Source organism: Hesperophylax consimilis, chromosome 24 (assembly GCF_061612785.1).
Source record: "Hesperophylax consimilis isolate HC1 chromosome 24, BYU_Hcon_1.0, whole genome shotgun sequence".
NCBI lineage: Eukaryota > Metazoa > Arthropoda > Insecta > Trichoptera > Limnephilidae > Hesperophylax > Hesperophylax consimilis.
The window spans coordinates 11,151,674-11,177,260 of NC_142859.1; the positions used below are offsets into that span (position 1 = coordinate 11,151,674).

The 25,587-nt window shown below is 34.8% G+C and overlaps 2 protein-coding genes across 2 annotated transcripts; one reads left to right on the forward strand and one right to left on the reverse strand.

Annotated features, from left to right (window-relative positions):
* Positions 1 to 4,916: 4,916 nt before the first annotated feature.
* LOC149411907 (chymotrypsin-1-like) lies at positions 4,917 to 8,509 on the forward strand. Its single transcript, XM_089646270.1, has 5 exons — positions 4,917 to 4,959; positions 5,233 to 5,398; positions 6,442 to 6,688; positions 7,642 to 7,788; positions 8,267 to 8,509. The coding sequence occupies exons 1-5, from the start codon at positions 4,917 to 4,919 to the stop codon at positions 8,405 to 8,407; spliced, it is 744 nt and encodes a 247-aa protein (XP_089502396.1). The 3' UTR covers positions 8,408 to 8,509.
* Positions 8,510 to 11,675: 3,166 nt separating this feature from the next.
* On the reverse strand, positions 11,676 to 25,168 carry LOC149411908 (chymotrypsin-2-like). The gene is made up of 5 exons (XM_089646271.1): positions 25,099 to 25,168; positions 23,778 to 23,940; positions 16,375 to 16,624; positions 12,618 to 12,755; positions 11,676 to 11,819 (listed from the first exon to the last, which is right to left on the reverse strand). The coding sequence occupies exons 1-5, from the start codon at positions 25,148 to 25,150 to the stop codon at positions 11,676 to 11,678; spliced, it is 747 nt and encodes a 248-aa protein (XP_089502397.1). The 5' UTR covers positions 25,151 to 25,168.
* Positions 25,169 to 25,587: the final 419 nt, after the last annotated feature.

The window sequence follows — 25,587 nt, forward strand, 5'->3', positions numbered from 1 at the left end:
GTACATCCCATTTCATGTAGCAGTCAATAGTAACACCCAAATATACATAACTTTTGACAAAATCAATGGTTTCACATGAACAGGGCTGTGCAACATTTTTATGTATGCAGTCAAATGTGTGTGTATATAATGAAGGAATTACATTACATCTGGCGTGTGGAGATCTGATGTGCATAATTTTAGTTTTTTTGGCATTTATAAAGAGGCCTGCATCATGCGACCATTTCAGTAGGGCAATAAAATCATGTTGCATAAGGTTCATTGCAGTAACCAGATCTTCGTGCGATATTACGAGCGCCGTATCGTCTGCATATACAAAATGTTTAACAAATGAAAACAATTTTCTCATAATTGAGACATAAATAATATAAAGGGTTGGCCCTAGAATTGACCCCTGTGCAACACCTGTTGAGATATATTTTCTTTTGCTAAATTTTTTAAGAATTTTTACTCTTATTTGTCGATCAGTTAGTAAATTTTTTAATAAAACTAGCAGCTTTCCTCTAATTCCTATTGCCTCCAGTGTTTCTAATAGTTTATTTGTATCAATGGTATCAAATGCCTAAGAGTTATCTATGAAATAAAACCAAAACTTGTTTTTTTAGATTTAATTCATAATTTATGTGATTTGAAAATTCCTGAAGCAGCATTTCCGTACTTTTTTTCTTTTGAAATCCATATTGGTTGGGATCCAACAAAGAGAAAGATTCTAGATATTTATTAAGTTTTATGGAAATGTATTTTTCAAGTATTTTTTCTAGGGCTGGCAATATGCTTATTGGCCTATAATTTTGAATATCTGTATGTTTGCCCCCTTTGTAAATTGGCCTAATGATGCTACTTTTTAGTTCATCTGGTATTACTGCTTGCGATAAAATTAAATTGATAAAGTGTGTTATAACAGGCCCTAAAATATTAATATGTGTCTTAATGTCAAACATTCGAATGTTGTCAATCCCTGGTGACTTTGAATTGTTTAATTTGCTAACAATAATATTGATTTCTTGGCAGGTAGCTCTGGGTAGGTACATACTATGTTGCACTTCATTCGGCCTGACGGTCGATGCTAAATAATCACATTTATGTATCATAGAGTTAACACTATTTGTAAAATATTCAACAAACTTATCTGCTACGGTTTCTTCATTATTCGTATTTAACATATATTTCGAGATTATTTCGTCACAACTACTTTTGGACTTGCGTCCTAATAATTTATTTATTTCATCCCAAGTTTTTTTTGTATTTCCAAAATAATTTTTGAATTTATTGTTAAAAAAGGTAGACTTACATTTAATAATTTCTTTTGTCACCTTATTTCTGAAAGTTTTATATTCCAATTCAAAGAATTGATTGCTAGGAAAATTCTTCCACCTTCTGTACAATGAATCTTTTTTTTTAATGTTTTCTAAGATATTAGAAGTTATCCAAGGTTTTATTGACAGAGGTCTTTTTTTGGGTTTATAATTCATTACGATTTTACTCTGTTCATACAAATTCTTAAAGTTGTTTTTAATTTTACTATATAGTATATTGCAATCTTGTTCCTCAAGCAAGGAGTGCCACTTAAAATTATGAATGTTTTTGTCGATTTTGTTTTGCGATAAAAACGAAATTCTTTCCCCGTGTTCTGGGGCTTCTTTCCTTGCACTATATTTAATATTAACTGCAGTTAAAAAGTGATCCGCTATAGTAATATTATTACATACACATGAGGAAAGAGAATCGCTTTGTTTACATCCACTGTTAAATCGGACAAATATGTGGTCTAAACAAGTACGAGTAACTTTTCCTGCTAAAACTGCTTCTCTAGTTACGTCACAAATACATTTGATTAAATAATTATCCGACATTATATTTTCATATGCCATAATAATAGGGTTTTGACAATTTAACAAGTCTAGATTAATATCTCCTATAAGTAAAACATTATTCTTTGGGGCTTATAGTATGCAGAATGGCAGATATTTCATTAAGAAATTGTGGTTGGCTAGAGTTGGGGGGGCGGTATATTGCTATGATGTTTAAAATACTCTTGTTTGGAAGTGTCATAGAGCCAAGCACACATTCAAAATGATTTGTTTCTATTGTTTTCTGTTGAAATGTGAATTCATTTCGAACATATAGCAATATACCTCCTCCAGATTTTTTAGTTCGGCAATAGTTGTAACAATTAATTGTTGATTTACATATACATTTTTATAAGTTATAATTTACATCTTATATCTACAGAATCAACAATTTTTTCATACAAATTTCCACACATATTAAAGTAAATATTTTTTTTTCCGATAGCCAATTTTTCACTTTATATTTAACCTTATTCATAGATTAACATTGCTTTATAGTGTCAGGTAATAAATTAAATATCTTCGGTATGTTGTATTCAAACGTTCTCTGTCCGTATTTATTATTCAATTTCGGAACTATTAACCCGTCATTGCGCGTGAATATAGTACTGTATTTATGTTCTAATTTTTCTTTATGCTGCGGGGTAAATATATACTGAATTATGTTTTTTTTAACAGGTAAAATTTTGGCATTCTAAAACAGCAACGGTGTATTATGTCTCTGTTTAAAGATATTAGGGACGACTAGTAATTTTACAATTGCGTTTTGTACAACTTGGACTTGTTTCAGATTGGTTATCGTAGTATTTCCCCATATGGTTAATCCATATTTTATAATAGATTCTGCCATTGACATATGAATTATTTTTAGTGTTTCAATTGATAGGAAAAAAATTAATGTGTACATTCTGCCAGCAATTGATCTGAGTCTTTTACAGGTTTTTTAAATATGTTTGTCCCATTTGAAAAAGCAATCTACTGTAACACCAATATAGACATATTCCGTAACTAATTCTAAGCTTTCACATTTACAATTAGTAGGGATATTTTTATGGATGCAATTAAAATTATGAGAAATAATATTAGGATTAAATTTAAATCTGGCATTAGATGATCTTATATGCATAAATTGGGTTTTTTAGCATTTATTAATAGTCCTGCATCATGTGACCATTTACAAACTTGATTAAAGTCAATTTGCATGAGTTCAATTGCAATTTTTAGATCTTTATGTGATGTGACCAATGCCGTATCATCTGCAAATACAAAATGTTTAACAAAAGAGAAAAGTTTTTTCACTATAGTTACATCAATTATATATAGTGTAGGTCCCAATATGGAACCTTGTGGAACTCCTGCAGATACATTCTTTGTTTTACTAAAAGTATTATTTATTTTGGTACATATCTTTATATTTCTGTAGTAAATAATAATAATAATAATAATAATAAACTATTTATTCCGGTATGTGGGGAGGTTAGTGCAGTCCCACACATTCCATACAGAGATACAAAAAATATATGATCAAAAACAAAAAGAGAGAACAGAAAAAAAACAGAATAAATTGAAAATAAAATAGAATAAAATGATAAAATAAATAGAATAATAGAAAGTTGAAGCCTTTAGGGAGCCGTGACTATATTAGGCGCTAGTATTTTTCTCCAGTGTGCGTCAATGCTGGAGGATGGAGTGAGGCGGGCTTCCATAGTGAGGATATTTCCAGAGCTAAAATAAAGTAAAATATTATTCCCCGTGGATTCGTAAAAGTTCAAATTTCTAATCCAGATAATAAAATCTTCTTTATGTTTATGGGAAAAGGCTCCAGCACGCATTCTAGACAGCGAAAATATATTACAAAACTAGTAGAGAATGGAGTCTAATAAGGAGGTTCGTTGAATATATTAAGCAAATGAACAAACTAAAATGCCAGGATAAAATGAAACGTTGTAAGGTTGAATTACTGCTCACTTCAGCATTCATGAACAAAGAACATCTCCATTTTGCTAGTACATAAGGTAGATGTATCTCTGACCTTTCATAGAATTTCGACAATTGAAAAACAGCAGTTCATTGCCTTTTACAATAATGTTATCATTACGAAGCAATCAGAATCAAAAGATTATCAGATACGATAGCAAAACAAGAAAGAAACCACGAATTTGGCTTGAACCTGACCTCTGTATACTGATTTTTTAACGCACGTTAAACACCTCTAATCGTTTTTTGGCAACCAGAGACACAACATCAGGTCAATGCTATTTTTAATCGGCCGAATTAAAAAAAAGTGTCAAACACCATGTCATTGTACCGTTGATACGATCATTGCAGAGATTAGAAAAATTGTTATAAGTATGCTGTTCAGATTGTTAAAATGACAAAACAGTTTTAACTTTCACAAGTAATACAATCATACAAAATATTTCAAAATGTTCAAAGCAAGCTTTTGCATTTTTGTGGTAGTCCTGGCCCTTTGCAATGGTAATAAGAACCAATATAACTTTTTCATTTATTATAATTCAATTAAAATTTATGAAATATCAAATCATTCTGAATAAGAAAAATAATATATTTTTGTTACTCCTTATTGATCGTCCGTTTTTTTTCAAATAATGTTTCAATAAATCAGTATCTACTCTTGTTCTCTTGTTTTTGGTTATTGTAGTTAAATACTACTCCTTAAAATCAGAAAATATGGGTTATTAGATGTTTTGTTCTTGCTAATTGCATGTTTCGATATAAATTAATTTTTGATACGGAGACGGTCTGCATAGCTACCGTAAGCATTCCATATTATGCCCATTGCGCAATCTCCCATGTTTCACCATACTTCTTTATTGAGTATTTGGCTCTGTCACCTGGTCCTATAAAGACTTTTATAGGTATCTGAGCCTCCTTCTGATCAAAACCAAACCTTCGCAGCATAGATGAATCGGAGTTTCTTCATCCTTTTCAATATCTCTAGAGCTATTGATATTCCTAATCCACACGTGTCTCAAAGTGTCTTCTGGGATTTAAATGTCCTTGGTAATAAATAGTTCTAATACATTCCTCAGTGATTTTTTGACCATGTCGTGCAGTTGTCGCCTGGTTCCATTGCGTTCCTTCCCAGGTATCTTGTCCATTGTCTTCTTCGAGAGTCTCAAGGAAGACACGGTATTTTTAATTACCACTAGTTTTAACTACCATAAGCTTCTATCTATAAAGAGAAAATGTCTGGTATTTCCATAACGCGGCTTCCTAAGAATCTGAGCCTCCTCACCTGATATCACAATCTTGGCACGAAATAATTTAGATTTATGTGTATTGCTACAATGGTTATTTTGTTTAAAATCACGGTTACGTTGATTTCTTATGTCAGTAATGTTTATTTTTATGTTAATAGGGGCTCCAAAAGTGGATGATGGAAGGTGGAGAATAGTTGGTGGACATGATGCTGCTGACGGCGAATCACCTTCCCAGGCTATACTTAGATGGAGTGGGACATTCCAGTGCTCCGGGAGCATTATCTCTGCGAGCACCATCCTGACAGCAGCACACTGTGTCAGCGGGTTAGTAAAAATGGTTCCATGATAACTCAACACAGTGACAATTCAACACACTTTTAAAAAGTGATATAAAGTCATCAAGTCAAGTCGATGAAAAAAATTTTTTTTTATACTAACCTAACCTAACCTAAGCTACTTAACCCAGTTTTTATTTCATCACTTTCCATGACTTTATATAACTTTTTAAAGATGTGATGAATTATCATTGTGATGATTTATCCGGTCACCAGTAAAAATTCATTTAGATATTAAATGATGACATCAAATGGTTGAAATTAAATTTAAAAAATTTAGGAAATATTTCGTTTATTTTCCCGCGTCTTTGTAACTGCGATATTCACCGATATAATAGTTTTACACAGCAAATAGTTTCTCCATTTTTCAATAGATGTCTCCCATTTCTATACAGTGTTCTAATTAAAACAAGATTTTTGAAATGCCGTCTAGTCGTTGCAATAAAAATTCCCGTCACACCTAAATTATCGTTAAATGAAATATCGTAAATTATGTAAAATTAATGTTAATTTTAATTTTTATGTTTTACGCATAAGGCATTCAAATTTAAAGCTAAGTTCCCAGTAAAATTAAAAATGTATACTAAGCATATTTAAATACAGTTGTAAAATAAATATTTTAAGTAAAATAAATCCTGTATTTGTGCGGTAGACTATGTCGTTTATCCTCTTTGATGATTTTCTTGATGGTGGGTTAATGTAATTCGGGATAAAATATTCGGTGTATCAACTGATGATCAGTTGAACCGACGCATGCATAATTTTGTGTAGAAGCAATAAATCAGAAAGTTAACGTCTGGTTGTCAGAGCGCAGTTTATATAGTGTAGTTTTGTAGTGTGAAAACCGTGCGGAGAACGCTACGTATTAAGTTTCGTTTCGCGCCGTTCGCGGTTGTTTCGAACCTTTCCCATCATTTGCGGCTCCTCCATAGCACGGTCATGGTTTGCTCCGGTTATGTGGGCAAACTCCTTGAGTGTTGAGGGTCTAGATAAGTGGACAGTATTACTCAAGTCTTTTTATGTGTGTTGCAGGGGAAGTCCAAGTGTATTTACTATAACTGTTGGCACTAGCCAACTGAACTCCGGAGGAATAACGTATAACATCCAAACAGTCATCGTCCATCCGGAATTCGACTACTGGATCCTGAGAAATGATGTGGCTATCTTGATTACTAGCGTACCCATACAGATGTCTGACGTAATTCGTCCTGTGGCTCTTGGAACATGGGATGTTGCGGGAAATGTTACCGTTAAATTGTGCGGTTGGGGAACAACACAGGTGAGTTTTCAGACAACAGAAACAAGGGAACAAGCTGGGCTATGAACCTTTATTAGCGGGGTCTGAAAATATTGTGAAAATATTTTTTTCTGTTGTGTCAGTTGTTGTATCTGCCTTTACTTATGCAGAATTCGGGTGTTGGGAACCCTTAAAACAGAAAAAGGTTCTTAATATAATTGCGTTTATTTACGTTAAAATAACTTGTCTGGCTAAACTACACTGTTCGTTACCCGAGGGTAGGTAAATCTCTGAGCCTCCAGACGCATGCATTGTCCGATAATATCTCTCGCAAGTACCTGCTATACTAGCGTCATCTGGCTGGGCCCTGGCGAAAACTTTATGTCTACCGCCATCTATTGATTAACAACTCAGCCTAATTACTATATATCACATTTTGTAAATAGAAAAAGCCGTTAATAACGTCATTTTAAGAATGATTTTTTTTTCGCCGGATGAGTAGTTTGATTGTTGTCATCAATACATACATAATAACTTTAACACTTAATTTAGCAAATGCTTTTTCTACCAGTCATTGGTTTTATCTAAGGTCACTTAATTATTTTTCTATAACAATAAATTATTGGTAGGTATGCAGTGCCATGAAATCCGCACGATCAACAAATTACGTTGCAAAAACCATTTTAGTGTCTTTTTTTTGTGTTCTTTGAAGATCGATTCTTTCAATATTTATCAAAATAATGCATTTCATTAAAACAATGACTATCGAAGAGTTCTTATCTTTGATATCATACCGATTTTTCACTTTCAGGGATAAGATTAAAAAGTCGACGACTTAGATTTTATAGCAAATATATGACATATGTTAAATATTTCTGAGATCATCTTTAATGTCAGAAGATGGCAGGTTTTTTAAACTCCAATGACAATGCCACGAAAACTTATCGAGCAGTCTTTGCTTTCTCGATGTTACTTCTATATGATTATTTTTTTAGTTGGGAGGTAATGCTCCAGAACAGCTGCAGACTATCGACCTGGTGACCTTAACAGTGCCAGACTGCCAGCAAAGATGGATTAATGGGAACGATGTTTTCTCAACACAACTATGTACCTTCACTAAGAGTGGAGAGGGAGCTTGCCACGTGAGTCAATAATTATCATTATATTGTATAATATACTCATCTCATATTATAAACTACTTCCACGTGTCTAATTCCGGTCGGTCATCCATAGCTTTGACTACACGTCTCTAGGAATCTCTGCTCCTGGGCTACTTCACACATTGGTTATTACACAGCCTCAGAGAAGTTTTTCCCTAAATGTTATTCAGCTTTTTTCTAAAGCTTAAAGTTGAGTTAGGAAAACTTCAGATTTATGTTTTATGCTTAAGATTCCATCTAGAGAGCTTTCTTATATCCCCTAAAAACAAATGAACAAACAAAAAAATTTGAAATTCTTAAAAATATTTTTCTTTGATTTACTTTATTTGGATCTGGAAATGTACAACTGATATTATTAATTAGGGCGGATGCAGAATGATTATTACCAAAGTGGGCATTTAACCTTCCCTTGAGTGTGTGCCTACTATTATGTTTATGTATTTGTCATCTTCTCTTGTAGGGAGATTCCGGTGGTCCCCTGACAATTGACGAGGTGGTGGTTGGAATCGTGTCATGGGGCAGCCCATGCGCCAATGGCATGCCCGATGTCTTTACCAGAGTCAGCTCTTTTGTAGACTGGATCCAGAAGAATATGATATAAGCCACGACTTGATACTCGACCAAAAAACTACACTGATATTTTTCGCTAATATTCTATATTTGGAATCCCTAAAGGTACAGTTCTTGGACCAATCCTTTTTGCGATGTGTACTTATGTAAACGATATATTTCAACTTTCTACTTTTAAATTAGTCTTAGCAACAAATTCTGTACACGGAAGAAGTTGTTGAATTGAGATATTGTATTCAACTGTTGATTTTTGTAATTACATATTTATAAGGTTTTATTATAAACAAAATAAAAGCTCTTTTAAAACCACAATTTGAGTGTTTTTTTATTAGATTGGCTTTTGAGTATAATATGTGAAAGTATATTTTGTGTAATGAAACTTTATTTAAAAAAAAAAGAAAAGAAGCAATAGTGGGGAAAAATAACTAGGGTGGCATATTTCAGAGTGGGAGATATTCTAAGTATCTCCCTGGTGAAAGACTATCATTTAGAATCTAAAAGTTGATGTGTTTGTTTATATTTTCCACATATTTGAGCGATTTAAAACTTCTGTGCCGTTGTCACACATATATTATTTTTACTAGTTTCACTTGAAAATCTCACAAATTATCCTACTATACTCTATTTATCCTCCATAATATATATTTTTTCTTCCTTCCAAATACAATAATTTGTATGGATTTTAATTTTGTATTTTTTTTTGCAATGTACACTCCTCTTTCACCCACAAGCAAATGCTTTTAATGGGAGTGTAGTATAAATTAAAATAGTATTACTTGTAAACATTGTATATTTATTGTAAAAAACACAAATATTAAACAAATAAATAAATTTAAAAAATATCTGTTACATCAAGTGGGAATTAATTTTTAAGTAAACATGATAGATTACAAATATTAACAGTACCTATTTATAATAAGTACCTACCTATAATAGCTTCATCTGAAAACATTACCAATGCATGCCAAAACAATGTTAGTTAAACTAGTGAAGGTGGGTAGGGTAGGTCATATCCACATCAACCAATATTTATGTTTTTACTAATTCGTTTTTCATGTTCTCCGTAAAACGGTTAATTACCAATATTTAATGGATAAGATTATAAATTTAAGATATATGTATGTATAAAAAAAGTCATGGGTGCTGGTTTACGATTTTGTGACGCGTCAAAAGATAGGTACAAAACTGTCTGCAAGTGACGTTAAAAATGTCGATGGTCAATGCAGAATGACGCTCTGTTGATTGACGCTTTGTAAAAGTCCTCTCTTTCGAGGCTTAAAAAAGTGCACGGTATCTTCCAGGAGTATACTTACTAAGCACATACATTTGATGCCGTTAATTTGATGTGATTTATCTTTTTTATATTTATTATCGTTTTCAATGGTATGTGTGGAACATGTGACAGGTTACATCCAGTTTTATTGCTGTTAATGATTGACCTCCGAAGAAAAATAGTTGCGCTGAGGAGAATTTAAATATATTATTATGTTTATGCGATACCGATAGATGACAAATACATAAAACAAATTGCAATTGCGAGTGTGTTTGATACGTAGAGAAAATGAGTAATGATGATTTATTAAATATCTCTTAAAATTATTGGTAATCCTGTTGAAAACGGGACTGGAAGCCGCGTCCTGATGAAGTGATAAATTCATAATAATATCGGAACACGTGTTCTTCCACCTGCGTTTGTCTTAACAATATATCATGATGAAATGCAAAAATGTTTTATTTTGTTTTTATCAAAAATCATTTATGTCATATGTCATAGGATTTTTATGAACATGTGTTCGGACATTGTGACAAAACATTGAGATTTACTTAAAGTTTATCTATTCAATGTTTTGATTCTTAATAAATTACGTAATTGTAAAAAGCATTCACTTTGTGGCTCATCATAATTTACAATAAAAACACATAAATTTTTTTTTGACCACTATTATTTTATTTTCACTCTACCGGTTTCGGAAGAACCCTTCCTTCGTCAGGAGAATATTAAAAACTGATCTACTACACAAAATATTGACATATATATACAAAAATGTTAAGTGTTTGAGGAAGGGGTGGACAAAGTGTAAGGGGTAATTACAGGAATTCCAGGAAGAACAGAGCGGTTGACTGGAAATATGTCTAGAATAGGACTATAAGACAGATTAATTTGGTTATTTATTATACTGGAGTTATTATTGAGGGATTTTCTGATTTCAAGTGCTTCTAAATTATCTAATTTTTTGCCTTTGTTACTACGGTGAAAAATTTTAACCCCTGTATCTTTACTAAAAGTATGATCGGTGGAAATGAGATGATTGGCAAACTCTGAAAAATTATTTTTATTTAAACATCTTAAATGTTCCGTGATTCTAATATTTATATTTCTAGTTGTCTTACCTATGTAGAACGATGGACAATCATTGCAACATAGTTGCAACATAGCAATTAGGAAATGTGAGGCTGAAGGTAGGAAGAGATGAGGGAGAAGAAGGTTGAGAAACTGGCTCTTCATATCTGGTCACTAAATACGGCTATTGACATTTTGAGCAACGCTTCGATGCTGAAATCTTTCACCAGGGTGACACGAGTATCTACCACTATATTTGGGTCCACAATATAAATACTATCAAAATTATAATATTTGAAACTACTTTTTTATTATTATTTTGTATTGTTATTTCACGCCTGTTGATTGTAATAATTTAATAATATTTGTTTTTATTACCCTTTGTTATTAGGAACATCGCAATCTTTCAAGGTATAATAAGCCATATTCTAAAACTTCCGGTAAAATCAGTCCCTTAAATCTGGGGTGGAGAATGAACTATTCCTACCAGATTTGACAATTTTTAGAAATGTTGTCTTTGTTGAGGCTGTAAGGTTTTCTGTTGTAAGTTGTCTGTTATTTGGGCTGCATCAGTCGATAATCAGTCCCTGAAATCTGGGGTGGAGAATGGACTACTCCTACCAGATTTGACAATTTTTAGAAATGTTGTCTTTGTTGAGGCTGTAAGGTTTTCTGTTGTAAGTTGTCAGTGATTTGGGCTGTATCAGTCGATAATCAGTCCCTGAAATCTGGGGTGGAGAATGGACTACTCCTACCAGATTTGACAATTTTTAGAAATGTTGTCTTTGTTGAGGCTGTAAGGTTTTCTGTTGTAAGTTGTCAGTGATTTGGGCTGCATCAGTCTATAATCAGTCCCTAAAATCTGAATAGACTATGTCTACCATATTTGAGAATTTAAAAATATTGTATTTTTATGGGTTGTTGGTTGTTGGGTTTTCTAATTTTTGTTGTCTGAGGTTTAGACTGCATTGGTCAATAGCCAGTTTCTGTAGGCCGGGATGGAACTGTACACATCGGGACCACGAATGCTGCACATTGCTCCCCACGACACGACCCCTAATAGTTCACCGTCAAGTGTCACCAGGGGGTTGCCTGAATCTCCCTGAAATTACAAAATACAATTTTAAGCAAATAGGTATTACAAAATCTTTTCTTTTTGGAGGAATTTCGTAAGCACATAAAATTTAAAAAAATCAATAAACCATCTGCGAATCAGAAAGTGTTTGTATAAAATTAGGTGTTTTTTATCAAACTAGTTTTCCGGCTTCAGATAAGATATTACCAGATTAAATTGAAAAAACTTATCTGAAAGTGTTCTTAAAATAAAATTTTTTTTTTTCAAAGTCACTGAAATGCTGCATTGGTTCTTTCAGATGCATTCCAAACGCAGTGCCAGTTTTTTTTTACTTATGGCAGTGAATTGAGGGTAACACACGTATATATGTCACCCTCAATTATATATGTATATATATTTTCCTTATTTGTAGTTTCTTATGCGCTATATACCCGTTAGAATCTGAGTGGGAAATGCGTATGGTTCTCACACAGGCATCGTGTACAGGCAATCATCTACTAACTAAGGCCTTCATCATTGCATAAGCAAAAATGGTTGCGTATGATTATTGTAGTAGGAGGAATTCAAATATTGTCAAGATTTTTGGAATGGTTATTAATTTTTGGAAACAATTTTAAACTTTAAATTTAATTCATTTTACTTAGTTATTTGTTAGTTAGTTCGGCTTTTATATGTTTTACTTAGTTCTGCCTATTATATTACAGTCTACATTCACTAAATACTTGTTGTTTATTACCAATTCAACCATTTGTGAGCATTTATAATTGGTCTGTTTCTTTTTTCTTGTTCATAAAAATAACAAAAATAAATTTTAAATATTCTTACACCGCATTGTCCAAATCCCACACTGTTCCAGGTACAGATTTGTGTCACTCTTGTGTCACCATAGTATCCCCTGCATGAATCATAGCTGATGGATCTGGTAAGCAGAGATTGAAGTTCGTTTTGAACAGAGCCACCGTACTGGAAAATGTATCAATATGCAATTAAATTATTTACTACAAATTTTTAAATTATCGTTATTTTTACATTGTTATATCACCTTGTAGTCTGTTCTAAAAAAGGTGTGGTTTTAAATATTCATGATGGGCGTTTCGCAGAAAGTCAATTGTAACATTGAGATAAAATGGCCAATCTGCGCCTTTTTGTTTTTGAAACTTCAAAGGGTCAGGCCAAAGATATTAGAAGAACGAGATGTGCTACGCGCAGTTCGTACTGAGTGCAATTGTTTTGCCGAGTGTCGCCGGTTTTGTTCACCAATACTACTGCACACCTTCGCTTGCGCTAAGGTATCCGCACTAATACATAGAACAGATTTCTGTGCGTACACGTCCCGATACCGTTCAAAGTACCCTAATTAGGTAGTACTCCGGCTACGGTCCGGCGGCCAACATAGCATATCTCGTTCTTCTAATATCTTTGGGTCAGGCTAATTTTATTTATGTGAAACTATGGCATCACTAATTGGGGTATGTTGTGAGGCTGAAGGTAAGGATATGGGGAAGAGGAAGGTGGGGAAGTACCTGGCTATTCAGATCTTGTCACCAAACACGGCCAAGTAACGTTTCAATTCTGAATGGTGGTATTACACTAGGGCAATACTAAGAGCATCTTCCACTCTGGAATTTACTTGCGCATGCCTGGATTTGAACCCGCGACCTCTAACTTGCTAGTCGAGAGCCTTACCGCTCGACCACGGAGACCGCCAATTCCAGGAAAGGAATTGGTAAAGTTTAAGGTTTCATGAAATTTCATCTAACATGGCAGGTCTTTCGAAGAATACAGAGCGTTAAATGAATTGGTAAATCATTGACAGTGTATTCATTAATTTTGCTCCAAATTCTGCGTCAATACAGGTTCACCTAGTGAGGTGGGTTACGTCCAACTTAAATATAGCTACTATTATTTTCTCTTCATTACTGTGCCATTATACATGTTTTTATTACTGTTCTTATACAGGGTGTCCGGGGGTAAAGTTCAAAAACTTTGGCAGGTAATTCTAAGTGATGCTAGAAGTAAAAGAAAAAGTTTTTTGGTTCATACAAACGGTTCAACTTTTGTACCAGAAAACTGTCTTAAATCGTTGAAGATCGAAAAAAGTTATTCATCTTTTTTACTTTTATTATCATGTAAAATCATCCCCCAAAGTTAATTATCTTTACCCCCGGATACCCTACATATCGAATGTTACCTAGATTAGTGTGCATGTTTATATATGTATGATGTTTTTGATGAAAAATAAATAAACAAAAGAATTAATGTCTAACTTTTAAAAAACATACGACCGGGTAACTAGCTACAAACAGACAAAGAAATTTTTTTCAAATTTAGGTAATGTAAATAACACGACATGGGTAGGCGATTAATGAATTAGAAGTGATTTTATTGTAAATTAAATGTCGTAGGTTTAATAGATGTGTAGTAATAAATAGGTACATATAAGTTGAATGCGGTAGATGTGAATTTTATTGCAGAGATGTTAATTGCATTGATGTTTGTTGGGACCGACTCGCCGTCGCATTCAGTTCTTGTCTTTACTTTTCATATTATGATGTTTCCTCTGGAGTTATATTTGCGATTGTTAATATTTTGCGCCCAGTTGTTGGATTCATAAATAATCTATCTCAGGGCTTCCCAAACTTTTTTCAACTGTGACGCCCTTGGGAAGTTGCCATATTTTTGCGACGCCCCCGGTGACTAAAAATCTAAGCCCCCCGCCGCTCATTTGTACCAAGCGTAGTATTTTGAAGCCCCCCCCCCTGAACGGGTCACGTAGTAGGGGTACGTTACCTAATAACAATTTGTCAGAAAAACTCCAAATAGTATCTAAATTTTTTATTAGAAAATAAAGAACACAACATAAAAACAAAAATGGAAGCAAACAAAAATTTTAAAATAGCAATTTTTTTCTTTGGTATTAATGAGAAGGATGTGCTTGCTTTTCTGAGCATAGTTTCTCAAAACGAGGTTGAAGTTTCGAAATCGCCACTCTCGTCTCTGCCTCTAAATTTATTTTTGATCTGTACTTATTCTTAATGACTGCAACTGCGGAGAAACCTGTCTCACACAAGTATGATGTCGCAAACGGTAATAAAACCCTTAACGCTACAGTGCTGATGGAACGATATTCTCGCTATAAAGATTGCCTCACGACGCCCCTGGGATGATCCCGCGGCGCCCCGGGGCGTCGCGACTCACAGTTAGGGAAGCCCTGATCTATCTGTTCATTTAAAGAGGATTGTATGTGGTGGCCAGCAGGCTGGCGGACTCCTGACGGACGCCGTTTATTGGATTTTTTATACAAATCTACAGATTTTTCCAGAGATTGTATTGCACACTTAAGCCGATGTGCAATGTGTAATATTTTAAATTGAGCCGCTATCAATAACAACCCTTACGTAGATGGCGATAAGGTTTAAATTCCCGCTAAACACCATCCGCCTGTTTTGATTTATGCAAGAAAAAAACATGGCCAAAAAGTGCCATTTATTTTATTTTGTGGATGTTCAGGCAATAATATTTTTTTTTCGAACATTTTATAAATAAATTAATTTGCCACATTATACAATAAAATCATAACCGAAAATGGGTTCAAAGCAGTTTTCATAGGCCTTTACATTATTTTTTTCTTGGCTTACAAAAATACTTATCTAAAAAATACTCGATTATTTCAAAGGCAAAGATGTATTCTACTCGCAGTATTCAATTAAAGCATCTGAAACATTTCTAGGCGACCAAATTTTCAAACCAAAAACACATGATTTTGCATTACTACGTATGGCATCGCCTTAACCTTCAACATGAGGGAATATTACTGTCTAATTTTGAATTTAAAAAACTATGTGAAAAGCCCAGGCAAAGCCAGAGAATTCAACTAGAAATATGTTATAATGCCTGGCGAATCTTGAGCAGTCTTATTAGTCATATAATTTACGTAATTTAACAAACAAAAATATAAATTAAGGTAGACTTGGCTTCAAAGAGATAATTATTTTTATTAAGATAATTATTTGGTCAGTCTCGAGATGTGGAAATAATATCAGATGGCCAAACACCAAATATGTGCCCCAGTGGAAGTGACTCAGACGCAGTCCGAGAGGAAGATGAATTGATTGCGTGAGAGAATATTGAAGCAGGCCTGAGGATTGGTGGCTAGGGACCGCAGCCAGTTGAAAGCATTTATGGTGAAGATAAAATACCACAAAATTATGGAAAAATCTGTAGGAACACTGAGGAAACAATACAAGCTACTTCTTTATTCTTTCATAAAGGTTTTTTAAAAATCAACACATAAAAACAAAGTCCTGTAATTCATTTAATTTAAAACATTAAAGATTTTTTGATTGACCGAGTATTATACCTTCTTACAGAGGAACTCGACATCTTTGTTTCGTATATTAACTGCTGTAATTTTATCCGATTTCAGAAAAATGCGTACACCTCCATATAAAGATGTTGATAGAATACATTGTCATCGAAAACGAGTTTACCTGTCGAGTTTCAGCTCGATCGGATCTCGGAAAGTGCGTTAATTTCCGCTTCCAGTATTTGCATTCAGTTATTGCGGAAAATATTTCCTTACCTCATTAGTTCCCCAGCCAGCGATTTTTAGAACGGTATCAACTTCAACCTCTTCTAATTGGAACAGAGGAATGATGGCCACAGAGGGAGATAGTTCAATGTCCTCTCCTAGGATGATTAGAGCGATGTCATTGGCGAGGGTGATGTCATGGTAGTTGGGGTGAATGATGATGTTCTTGGCCATGTATCTATCTCCTCCGTAGTTCAGCTCAAGGCTTCCAACGGTGACCACGACTGCCCATGGTTCTCGGCTAAAATAACAAAACAATACAATTATTATAATCCCTGGTAGAAAAAATGTCAGATTTAAGGAAATTCTGACCAAGTTGAGGCCCCAGTGGAAGTGACCCAAAGGCATTGGAGGGGACCCACCCTTTCCTAACAGCTGTGTGAGGAAACTGATTGTTTAACTTCCTTAGCCGCACACGTCAGGACTCTATTTTTTTGTAAAAAGAAGCTACATTTATTTTAAAACGATTCTAGACCCTCCTGACCCAAAGGCAGACCAAGAAAGATGTGGATAGACTGTGTGGAAGAGGAATGGAACAGGACGGGAAGGACATAATAGGTGAATGGCAAGGGAACGCAGCCAACATTTGTGGAAGAAGCCAAAACCCATCCTGGGACGTAGCGCCGTTATGTCACCTTCGTGGGCATGATCCGCTTTGGACAAGATGATTTTTGTTTAATGGAATGATAATTTTAGATAAGTAGTGAATTACTGGTCGCAAAACAGGAAACAGATTATTTTTTAGATTACGGGATATCTGTAGGTATCTCCATAAAGATTGAAATATATATCTCATATCTCCTCTTAGGATCAATAATCTCCCATATTAATAAAACCGTATACATTTTTCGTCAACCAAACAATGTTTTTTCTATACCCAAAAGAAAGAATTTACTTTACTTAATTATTGAAGACAATATTAGCGATTCCTAAACAGAAATTTGAAACAGAAAAATGAGAAAAAGATACGGTCACATCTAGGACTCGAAACTAGGACCCTTGCCTTGCGGCTCTACCAACTAAGTTAATGAGACTCTATCTCCTTCGCTCATATTTAACTGTATCATAATTCGAATAAGAACTACCAAAATTGTCTTCATTTTCTCACAGCACATTTTTATTGACTTATATCTTTATATATAATTGCAAGATTCAACTCGAACTAAATGCAATCTAGACAGTGTCTTAGATAAATATATCTCTTTTTTTGTTATTTGTTTTTGGGGTGTTATGCCGTGTTGCGCTAACTCCTTCTTTAGCCAACGTTTCGGACAGCATTGCAGTGTCCATCATCAGGGCAGATGTGTTATTTGAGGTTGTGTTAAAATGTGAGCTTAAGTATGAGGTTGTGATACCGTGTTGCCAGCTCCAACCCTCTGAGCTAACATTAAAGTATAATTTTTTATTTATTTATTATTTTTTATTTATTTTTTTTTTTTATTTAGAGTGGTTTTTCTTCGTTTAGCTCTGGTGTAGCCGTCAATTACCGGATACCAAGAACTATTGAGCTTAGCTCCATCGTCTCTATTAATGTTTACGGGATTTTTATGAATTTCAATGGCTTCCGTAATCAGCCGTGCTCTATAAGTTTTGGGTCTCCCCAGGATTTCAGGAACAAATCCAAAGTAATGCCCGGTGTCAATCAAATGCTCGGCAATTGCCGATTTGTCAGGGTGGCCGAGTTTACAAGCTCTGAAGTGTTCTGAAATCCTTTTGGAGATAGTCCGCTCTGTCTGGCCTATATAGACTTTGTCACATCCGGAACAGCTGAGTTTATATACCCCATCTGTTTCCAGAGGAAACTTAGTCTTAGCAGACCTCAGTAAGTCCTGTATCTTTGTTGTTGTTCCGAAGACAGTCTTGATATTTTCCTTTCTCAATAGCCTGGCAATTCTGTCTGTCACATTGTGCACATAAGGCAGGAAGGCACAGCCTTTTGACTCTTGTTCAATTCTGTCTTCGTTTGGTGCAGATTTGGCTCTTATGATTTGCCTTGTCTGACTTGCTGGGTAACCGTTACGCTCCAGTGCATCGGTCAGCTTCGTAAGTTCCGCTCCGATTTTATGTTCTTTACATATTCTGGTCGCTCGGGTCACCAATGTATGGATAAGTCCTCTCTTCTGCGCTGGGTGGTGGTGCGAATCAGCGTGTAAGTACCGATTCGTATGGGTTGGTTTCCTATATACAGTATGCCCTAGGCTACCATCGTGTTTACGCATCACCTCCACATCTAGAAAAGGCAGGATTTTATCTTCGTTTTCCAGTTCCATTGTGAATTTAATTTTGCTGTGGAGAGAATTAAGATGGTCCAGGAATTCGTTCAGTTTCTCCGTTCCATGAGGCCAAATAGCGAAGACATCGTCGACGTAGCGCCACCATACTTTAGGGACAGCCAAAGCTGTGTCAAGTGCCACTTCTTCAAACTTCTCCATAAAAAGTTGGCTAGTACTGGCGATAACGGACTGCCCATCGCAACTCCCTCCAATTGCTCAAATAGTTCACCCTGAAACGCAAAATATCCCGTTTTGAGGCAGTGTTCAAAAAGTTTGCAAATGTCTTCCTCATATATCTCCCTGAGCATTGTCATGGAGTCTTCTAGAGGCACATTTGTAAAAAGAGACACGACGTCAAAGCTGACCAGAATATCTCCTTCCTCAGTCTTAACTTTCTTGAGCTTACTAATCAGATCTGTGGAATCCTTAATCCACGATTCGGTTTTTCCAGTTTGCATCTGCAGTAATCTCGAGAGGTATTGGGAAAGTTTGTATGTAGGAGCACCAATAGCGCTGACAATCGGTCTCATTGGGATTTCCTTTTTATGTATTTTTGGGAGACCGTACAGGGCAGGAGTTCTAGAGGCTTTTACAAAAAGCTTAGACCAATCCTCTTTCCTGAGCTTAAGCTTAAGTGGCACTTGACACAGCTTTGGCTGTCCCTAAAGTATGGTGGCGCTACGTCGACGATGTCTTCGCTATTTGGCCTCATGGAACGGAGAAACTGAACGAATTCCTGGACCATCTTAATTCTCTCCACAGCAAAATTAAATTCACAATGGAACTGGAAAACGAAGATAAAATCCTGCCTTTTCTAGATGTGGAGGTGATGCGTAAACACGATGGTAGCCTAGGGCATACTGTATATAGGAAACCAACCCATACGAATCGGTACTTACACGCTGATTCGCACCACCACCCAGCGCAGAAGAGAGGACTTATCCATACATTGGTGACCCGAGCGACCAGAATATGTGAAGAACATAAAATCGGAGCGGAACTTACGAAGCTGACCGATGCACTGGAGCGTAACGGTTACCCAGCAAGTCAGACAAGGCAAATCATAAGAGCCAAATCTGCACCAAACGAAGACAGAATTGAACAAGAGTCGAAAGGCTGTGCCTTCCTGCCTTATGTGCACAATGTGACAGACAGAATTGCCAGGCTATTGAGAAAGGAAAATATCAAGACTGTCTTCGGAACAACAACAAAGATACAGGACTTACTGAGGTCTGCTAAGACTAAGTTTCCTCTGGAAACAGATGGGGTATATAAACTCAGCTGTTCCGGATGTGACAAAGTCTATATAGGCCAGACAGAGCGGACTATCTCCAAAAGGATTTCAGAACACTTCAGAGCTTGTAAACTCGGCCACCCTGACAAATCGGCAATTGCCGAGCATTTGATTGACACCGGGCATTACTTTGGATTTGTTCCTGAAATCCTGGGGAGACCCAAAACTTATAGAGCACGGCTGATTACGGAAGCCATTGAAATTCATAAAAATCCCGTAAACATTAATAGAGACGATGGAGCTAAGCTCAATAGTTCTTGGTATCCGGTAATTGACGGCTACACCAGAGCTAAACGAAGAAAAACCACTCTAAATAAAAAAAAATAATAAATAAAAAATAATAAATAAATAAAAAATGATACTTTAATGTTAGCTCAGAGGGTTGGAGCTGGCAACACGGTATCACAACCTCATACTTAAGCTCAAATTTTAACACAACCTCAAATAACACATCTGCCCTGATGATGGACACTGCAATGCTGTCCGAAACGTTGGCTAAAGAAGGAGTTAGCGCAACACGGCATAACACCCCAAAAACAAATAACAAAAATACTTTTGGCCGTGAAAATCTTAAATCATATTAAATATATCTCTAATTTTTATTTTATTCAATTTATAATTGAATGTTAAAATTCACTTTTAAATTCTACTTTTTCCCATACACTCCTTTTAACAAGCAGCTAGGGAGCTAATTGGTTAGCATCGTAGATAATACAAACAATGAGAGAAATGGCATGAAAGCGAGCGGACTGCGCTGATCTACGACCAAACTGGAAGAGCTATAAAAACTGCGTAGCTAATGAATGTTATGCATTTGTTTTATTTGCCGCAGATGCTATTTGGAGGAGTACGGTTGAAAAAAATTGGCGAAACACGTTATGCGCGCGGTTTCAGATTTATATTAATTTATAGTCCATTTCCCTCTAAGGGCAGCATAGATTGGCTATGTGTTATGTATTATGTCTTGCAGGGGAGGAAAGGGCAGAAATAAATTGTATATATCGGATAATCCGATTGCCACTCATGCGGATTAAATCCAAGGATACCTAAAGCCGCCTCCACAAACATCCGACATTTTTTAGAAAAGATTTGAAAGAGATTAATTGGAGCCTTTCAGCGTGGTGGCTTCAGTTTGTACGGGTGAAAACTTTAGGCACTACAAGTTAAAGTTAAAGTTACTCGTAACTCGGTATTTTTTTTTACATTAACCCCACCAGGAGGCCTTGAGGAAAATATTTTCCCTTACGGTCTATGTTCTATGTCATCTTTAGGAATCAAAGATATTAGAAGAACGAGATGTGCTATGAGCAGTTCATACTGTGTGGAATTATTTTGCCCAGTGTCGCCGGTTTTGTTCACTAATACTACTGCACACCTTCGCTTACGCTAAGGTATCCGCACTAATACAGAGAACAGATTTCTGTGCGTACACGTCCCGATAGTATTCAAAGTACCCTAATTAGGTAGTACTCCGCCTACGGTCCGGCGGCCAACATAGCATATCTCGTTCCTATAATATCTTTGTTAGGAATGGTGTGTAGAGTGTCTTTTTTAAGTAAAGGATCGAGAAGACGTTTTGGGAAGGTAAAAGGTATGAGGGTCGGGTAGGAATTCAGGTTTCAGTGTGTCCAGGAGTGACGGACATTTGAATATATCCCCCCTACTGCGGCGCAAGGCGATGGGTCGAGATACCAGTTGGTGAGGTCAAAGGATCTCCCCAAATCAGCCTCTCTCGATCTGGCACCCCACGCAGCTGGTGGATTGGCGCATCCTGAACACATCTCACCCGATGATCCCGGGCACCCCTGCTAAATCACCAAACGTTGCGAACCACTTGAGGTGACCTATGGCAGAGGTGTTGGTTATCCAATAAAAGGTTCCTGGGGCGGCTGTACCCAAACCGCCTCCCAAATTTTAATTTTTTTTACTATTTATTTGGGAAAATCAACAGATTATTTACATATATAAGAATAAACTAAATAATAAAGATAAAATCCAATAACAGATTTTCACTTAAAATTATAATAATAATAAAAAATATTAAAAAAAAAAAAAGTAAGGGTTCTGTACCCGTGGCCTGAGAGATTTACAAAAAATACAATATTGTAAATAGTAAATAAAAATAATACAAGATGTAAGAACACAAATAAATAAAAATTTAAAGTTAACTGATATACCAATAACTAATAATTTCAAAAATTTAAAGTTAACAGATATACCAATAACCAGCTAAAATTCAAAACATAATGCATTGTAAAATTTCAACACAGCAGCAATCAATAAAAGCACTACACAATAGTAATAATAACAATGTTGTTCTATATTAGCACCGTCCGAGTATACATTTCGGCACAATCAAGTTTTAAAAATAATTCACCAAAATTTGTTAATTAAACATAACTTGATTGACTGCCGTAATATAGTACCATACTATGAATACGAACCAAATTCATTTTTAGAAAACGAATTTTATAAAATATATTATGATAAAACTATACTAACAGACCGAACGATTAGTCATAATAGACCCGATATAGTTTTACATGACAAAATTAAAAAAATAACTTATATCATTGATGTCGCTATTCCAAATTCCTGTAACATTCAAAAATCTGTTAATGAAAAAATTAGAAAATACACAGATTTAGGAAACGAAATAAAAAGAATTTGGCATTCTCAGACTATAAAAATATTACCATTCGTTATTTCGGCTACTGGCATTATACCTAGCTCTCTCTTTAAAAATTTAGGCGTATTAGATCTATCAAAAAATTTATATATAAAGATGCAAAAGTCGGTCATTTTGAATACATGTAGGATAACGAAAGATTTTTTAAATATTTATGTTGAGGGATCAGTAGGATTTATAGGCCCTGTTAGAAGTACTACCGAGCCGAACCCTCTGATATGAAAATATCTGGAGTCGGTGAATTTTTTTTTCCCATTTGATCTCTGGTGAGTTGACGTGTTGTTGTTCTTGTATTGTTTTGTATTTATTTTACTTATATAATGCACTTGCATAGTGTTGATTGACTAGCTGATCATTTGTGGAAAAGTGAGTGGAAGGGTTTAGTTTTTCCTATGGGGAAGATTTAACCCGGACAACAAAATCGGAAGCATAAAATTAGTAAATGTATACCTACAACTAAATTGAACACATTACTATAAATTTGAAAGCAAGTAACTGGGAAGGATTCAAAGCAACAACATGATAACTTCCAGTAGAATATTTAAAATTATTTAATGTTAGTTATTACATATCTAAGGGTTCTCGTATTTAAAGTTGCAATATTGAGTATTTTGTTTCTTCTTGTTGTTAGAGGGTTGTGGTCTATAACTTCCGCGAGGACCAGCCGAATTGAAGCCTACATGAGCTAGAAATAGCTTTGGAAGAAATAAAATGGGATATCCTGGGCACTAGTGAGATGCGAAGATATATTATAACAAACAAAACATTTCTAAAATTAATATACCTAACAGAAGTTCAGAATAAAAGGCTTATTATTATTATTATTACATATCTTTTAAAGGTTCTTAAATTACATGTGAATATGTCCATATCATTAAAATTCTTATTAAATATACTACAGGCTCTGAATATAAACGCATTTTGTCTGATATTAGTAGAACATTTATGGATATGAAAAAGTGATTTTTCTCTAGTTCTAACGCTAGGGACTCTAAAATTAATTTCAGACAGAAGGGAAGAACAATCAATAAAGCCATTGATAATTTTATGGAGATATATTATATCTGCGGAGTCTCTTCTAGTTTTTAATGGCTTAAGTTTTAAATGTTTGTGTTTAAAAATAAGTTAGTTTTCTTACTTGATAAGGCAGCTTCCAGATGTAACGACTGTTCGCTTAGCAATTATGCTACCACCACACAAAAAGTAGTTACTAGGTGGTGGCCCTTTAATACTGGCCATGTAGGGGGCTTCATTGGGTCCCGTCGGTTCCCCTCCCACTATCTTCTGGAGGGTTGGTGAACCTGATATAACATAGAAAATAAGCTAATTATTATATTTTGGAGTGTGTCAGCACAACTTACAAACGACCCAGAGATATATCGAGAAAGAGGTGAATACATTGCCTGGAAGAGGATTGAATCAGTACCGGACGGACGAGGGACTTTAATCGAATGGCCGCAAAGAAGCCAAATCGTCCTGGGACGTAGCGCCGTGACGATCTGTACAACGTAGAAAATTACATTTACATCGAGTAAGTCCGTCAATTCACGGGTCGGCAAAGAATCGACATAAACCGAGTGCAGTAAGGATGTGGAAAATTTTGCGTGATGAATGCTGCATGTTTTCTTCACATTGCAGATCAGGTAATAATTTTTTAACTTGTAGCCAAATAAACTGATCGCAAATTTCTGTTTTCTAATTTACCGCCTCTTCGCTTAATGTCATTATCTTATCATCGTCAAATTAATTCACGGTTACAGTTATAGGGGTAGTATCGTAATAGGTAATATATTAAAGAATGTCGTGTAAATACGAGTATGTTAACAATGAAAACGGCTATGAATCAAGTCAGTCGCCAAGTGACGAGGAGATTGTGGATTTTTTTGTGAAATCATCTACGTAAATAATAAATTATTCAGAATATTGTTAAAAAAATTACCTAAAATAAAAACTGAAACATAGTATCCGGGAAGAACATCGCATCACTTTTACTTGCACATCTTCTTCGCCAATATAAACATTCCGTTACCGAATAGTACAACAAAATAAATTTCTTCGTCGATATAAACATTCTATTACCGAATGGTTCAACAAAAGAAATATGTTCGTCAACATAAACATTCCGTTACCGAATGGAGCCCCAAAAAAAATTTCTTCGTCAATATAAACATTCGGTTACCGAATGGAGCAACAAAAAAATTCTCACGATGTAAATGAGTATACAAATTGTTCACTGTAAACAAAATTAGTGAAATATCACCGGTCTCTGGAAATAGACCAAATTTGTTATTTACATGAGATTGCGGGAGTTTTGGAAAAGGAAATTCCACATCAATGAGATTGATATTAAAATAAATAATGTCAGATTCTTTGAATATATTGAAAATGTGGAATGAACAGAGAATTTTAATTATAAATAGACGGACAGTATACAGAATTCATAAAAAACACAGTTTTACCATTGCACATAGTTACTCCAACCAAAAAGGCAAATATTGTGATTTTCTGCATGTTGACAGCCAGCAAGCAACGGATATGAAATATTACTGCCGTATCTCATTATATGAAATCATCTAATGATTAAATTTATTGATTATACGTTTAATCATTATTGATTATCAAAATAAAATAATAAAAAATGGCTAATTAATATATATGATATCTTTTCGCACGTTTGAAATAAGATAAATTAATTACTTAAAATTAATATATTTAATCAATTACCCATTTCACATATTTAGTTTTTGTTAGTTTACTAGCGCAGATCCATGAAGAAACGATCAGAAATTATTCTTTCGAATGAACAATTGAACTACTAAGCATTCTGTTAAAAATTTAAACAGAAGAAATGCATTTTATATAAAATATAGAGTGTCAAATGTCATTTGTTCAACATCCATGGTTGGCTAAAAACAGAATGATGATACATTAATTAATTAAAATTAAAT

Bases quoted from the DNA above. Each gene is read 5' to 3' on its own strand.
- LOC149411908 (XM_089646271.1), bottom strand. From the start codon at position 25,150: ATGCAGAAAATCACAATATTTGCCTTTTTGGTTGGAGTAACTATGTGC. The intron at 23,941-25,098 runs GTAAAACTGTGT...ATGTTATATCAG, and splicing joins TGGAGTAACTATGTGCAATG to GTTCACCAACCCTCCAGAAG. The intron at 12,756-16,374 runs GTAAGGAAATAT...TACATTTTCCAG, and splicing joins CTGGCTGGGGAACTAATGAG to TACGGTGGCTCTGTTCAAAA.
- LOC149411907 (XM_089646270.1), top strand. From the start codon at position 4,917: ATGTCGTGCAGTTGTCGCCTGGTTCCATTGCGTTCCTTCCCAG. The intron at 5,399-6,441 runs GTTAGTAAAAAT...TGTGTGTTGCAG, and splicing joins GCAGCACACTGTGTCAGCGG to GGGAAGTCCAAGTGTATTTA. The intron at 7,789-8,266 runs GTGAGTCAATAA...CTTCTCTTGTAG, and splicing joins GTGGAGAGGGAGCTTGCCAC to GGAGATTCCGGTGGTCCCCT.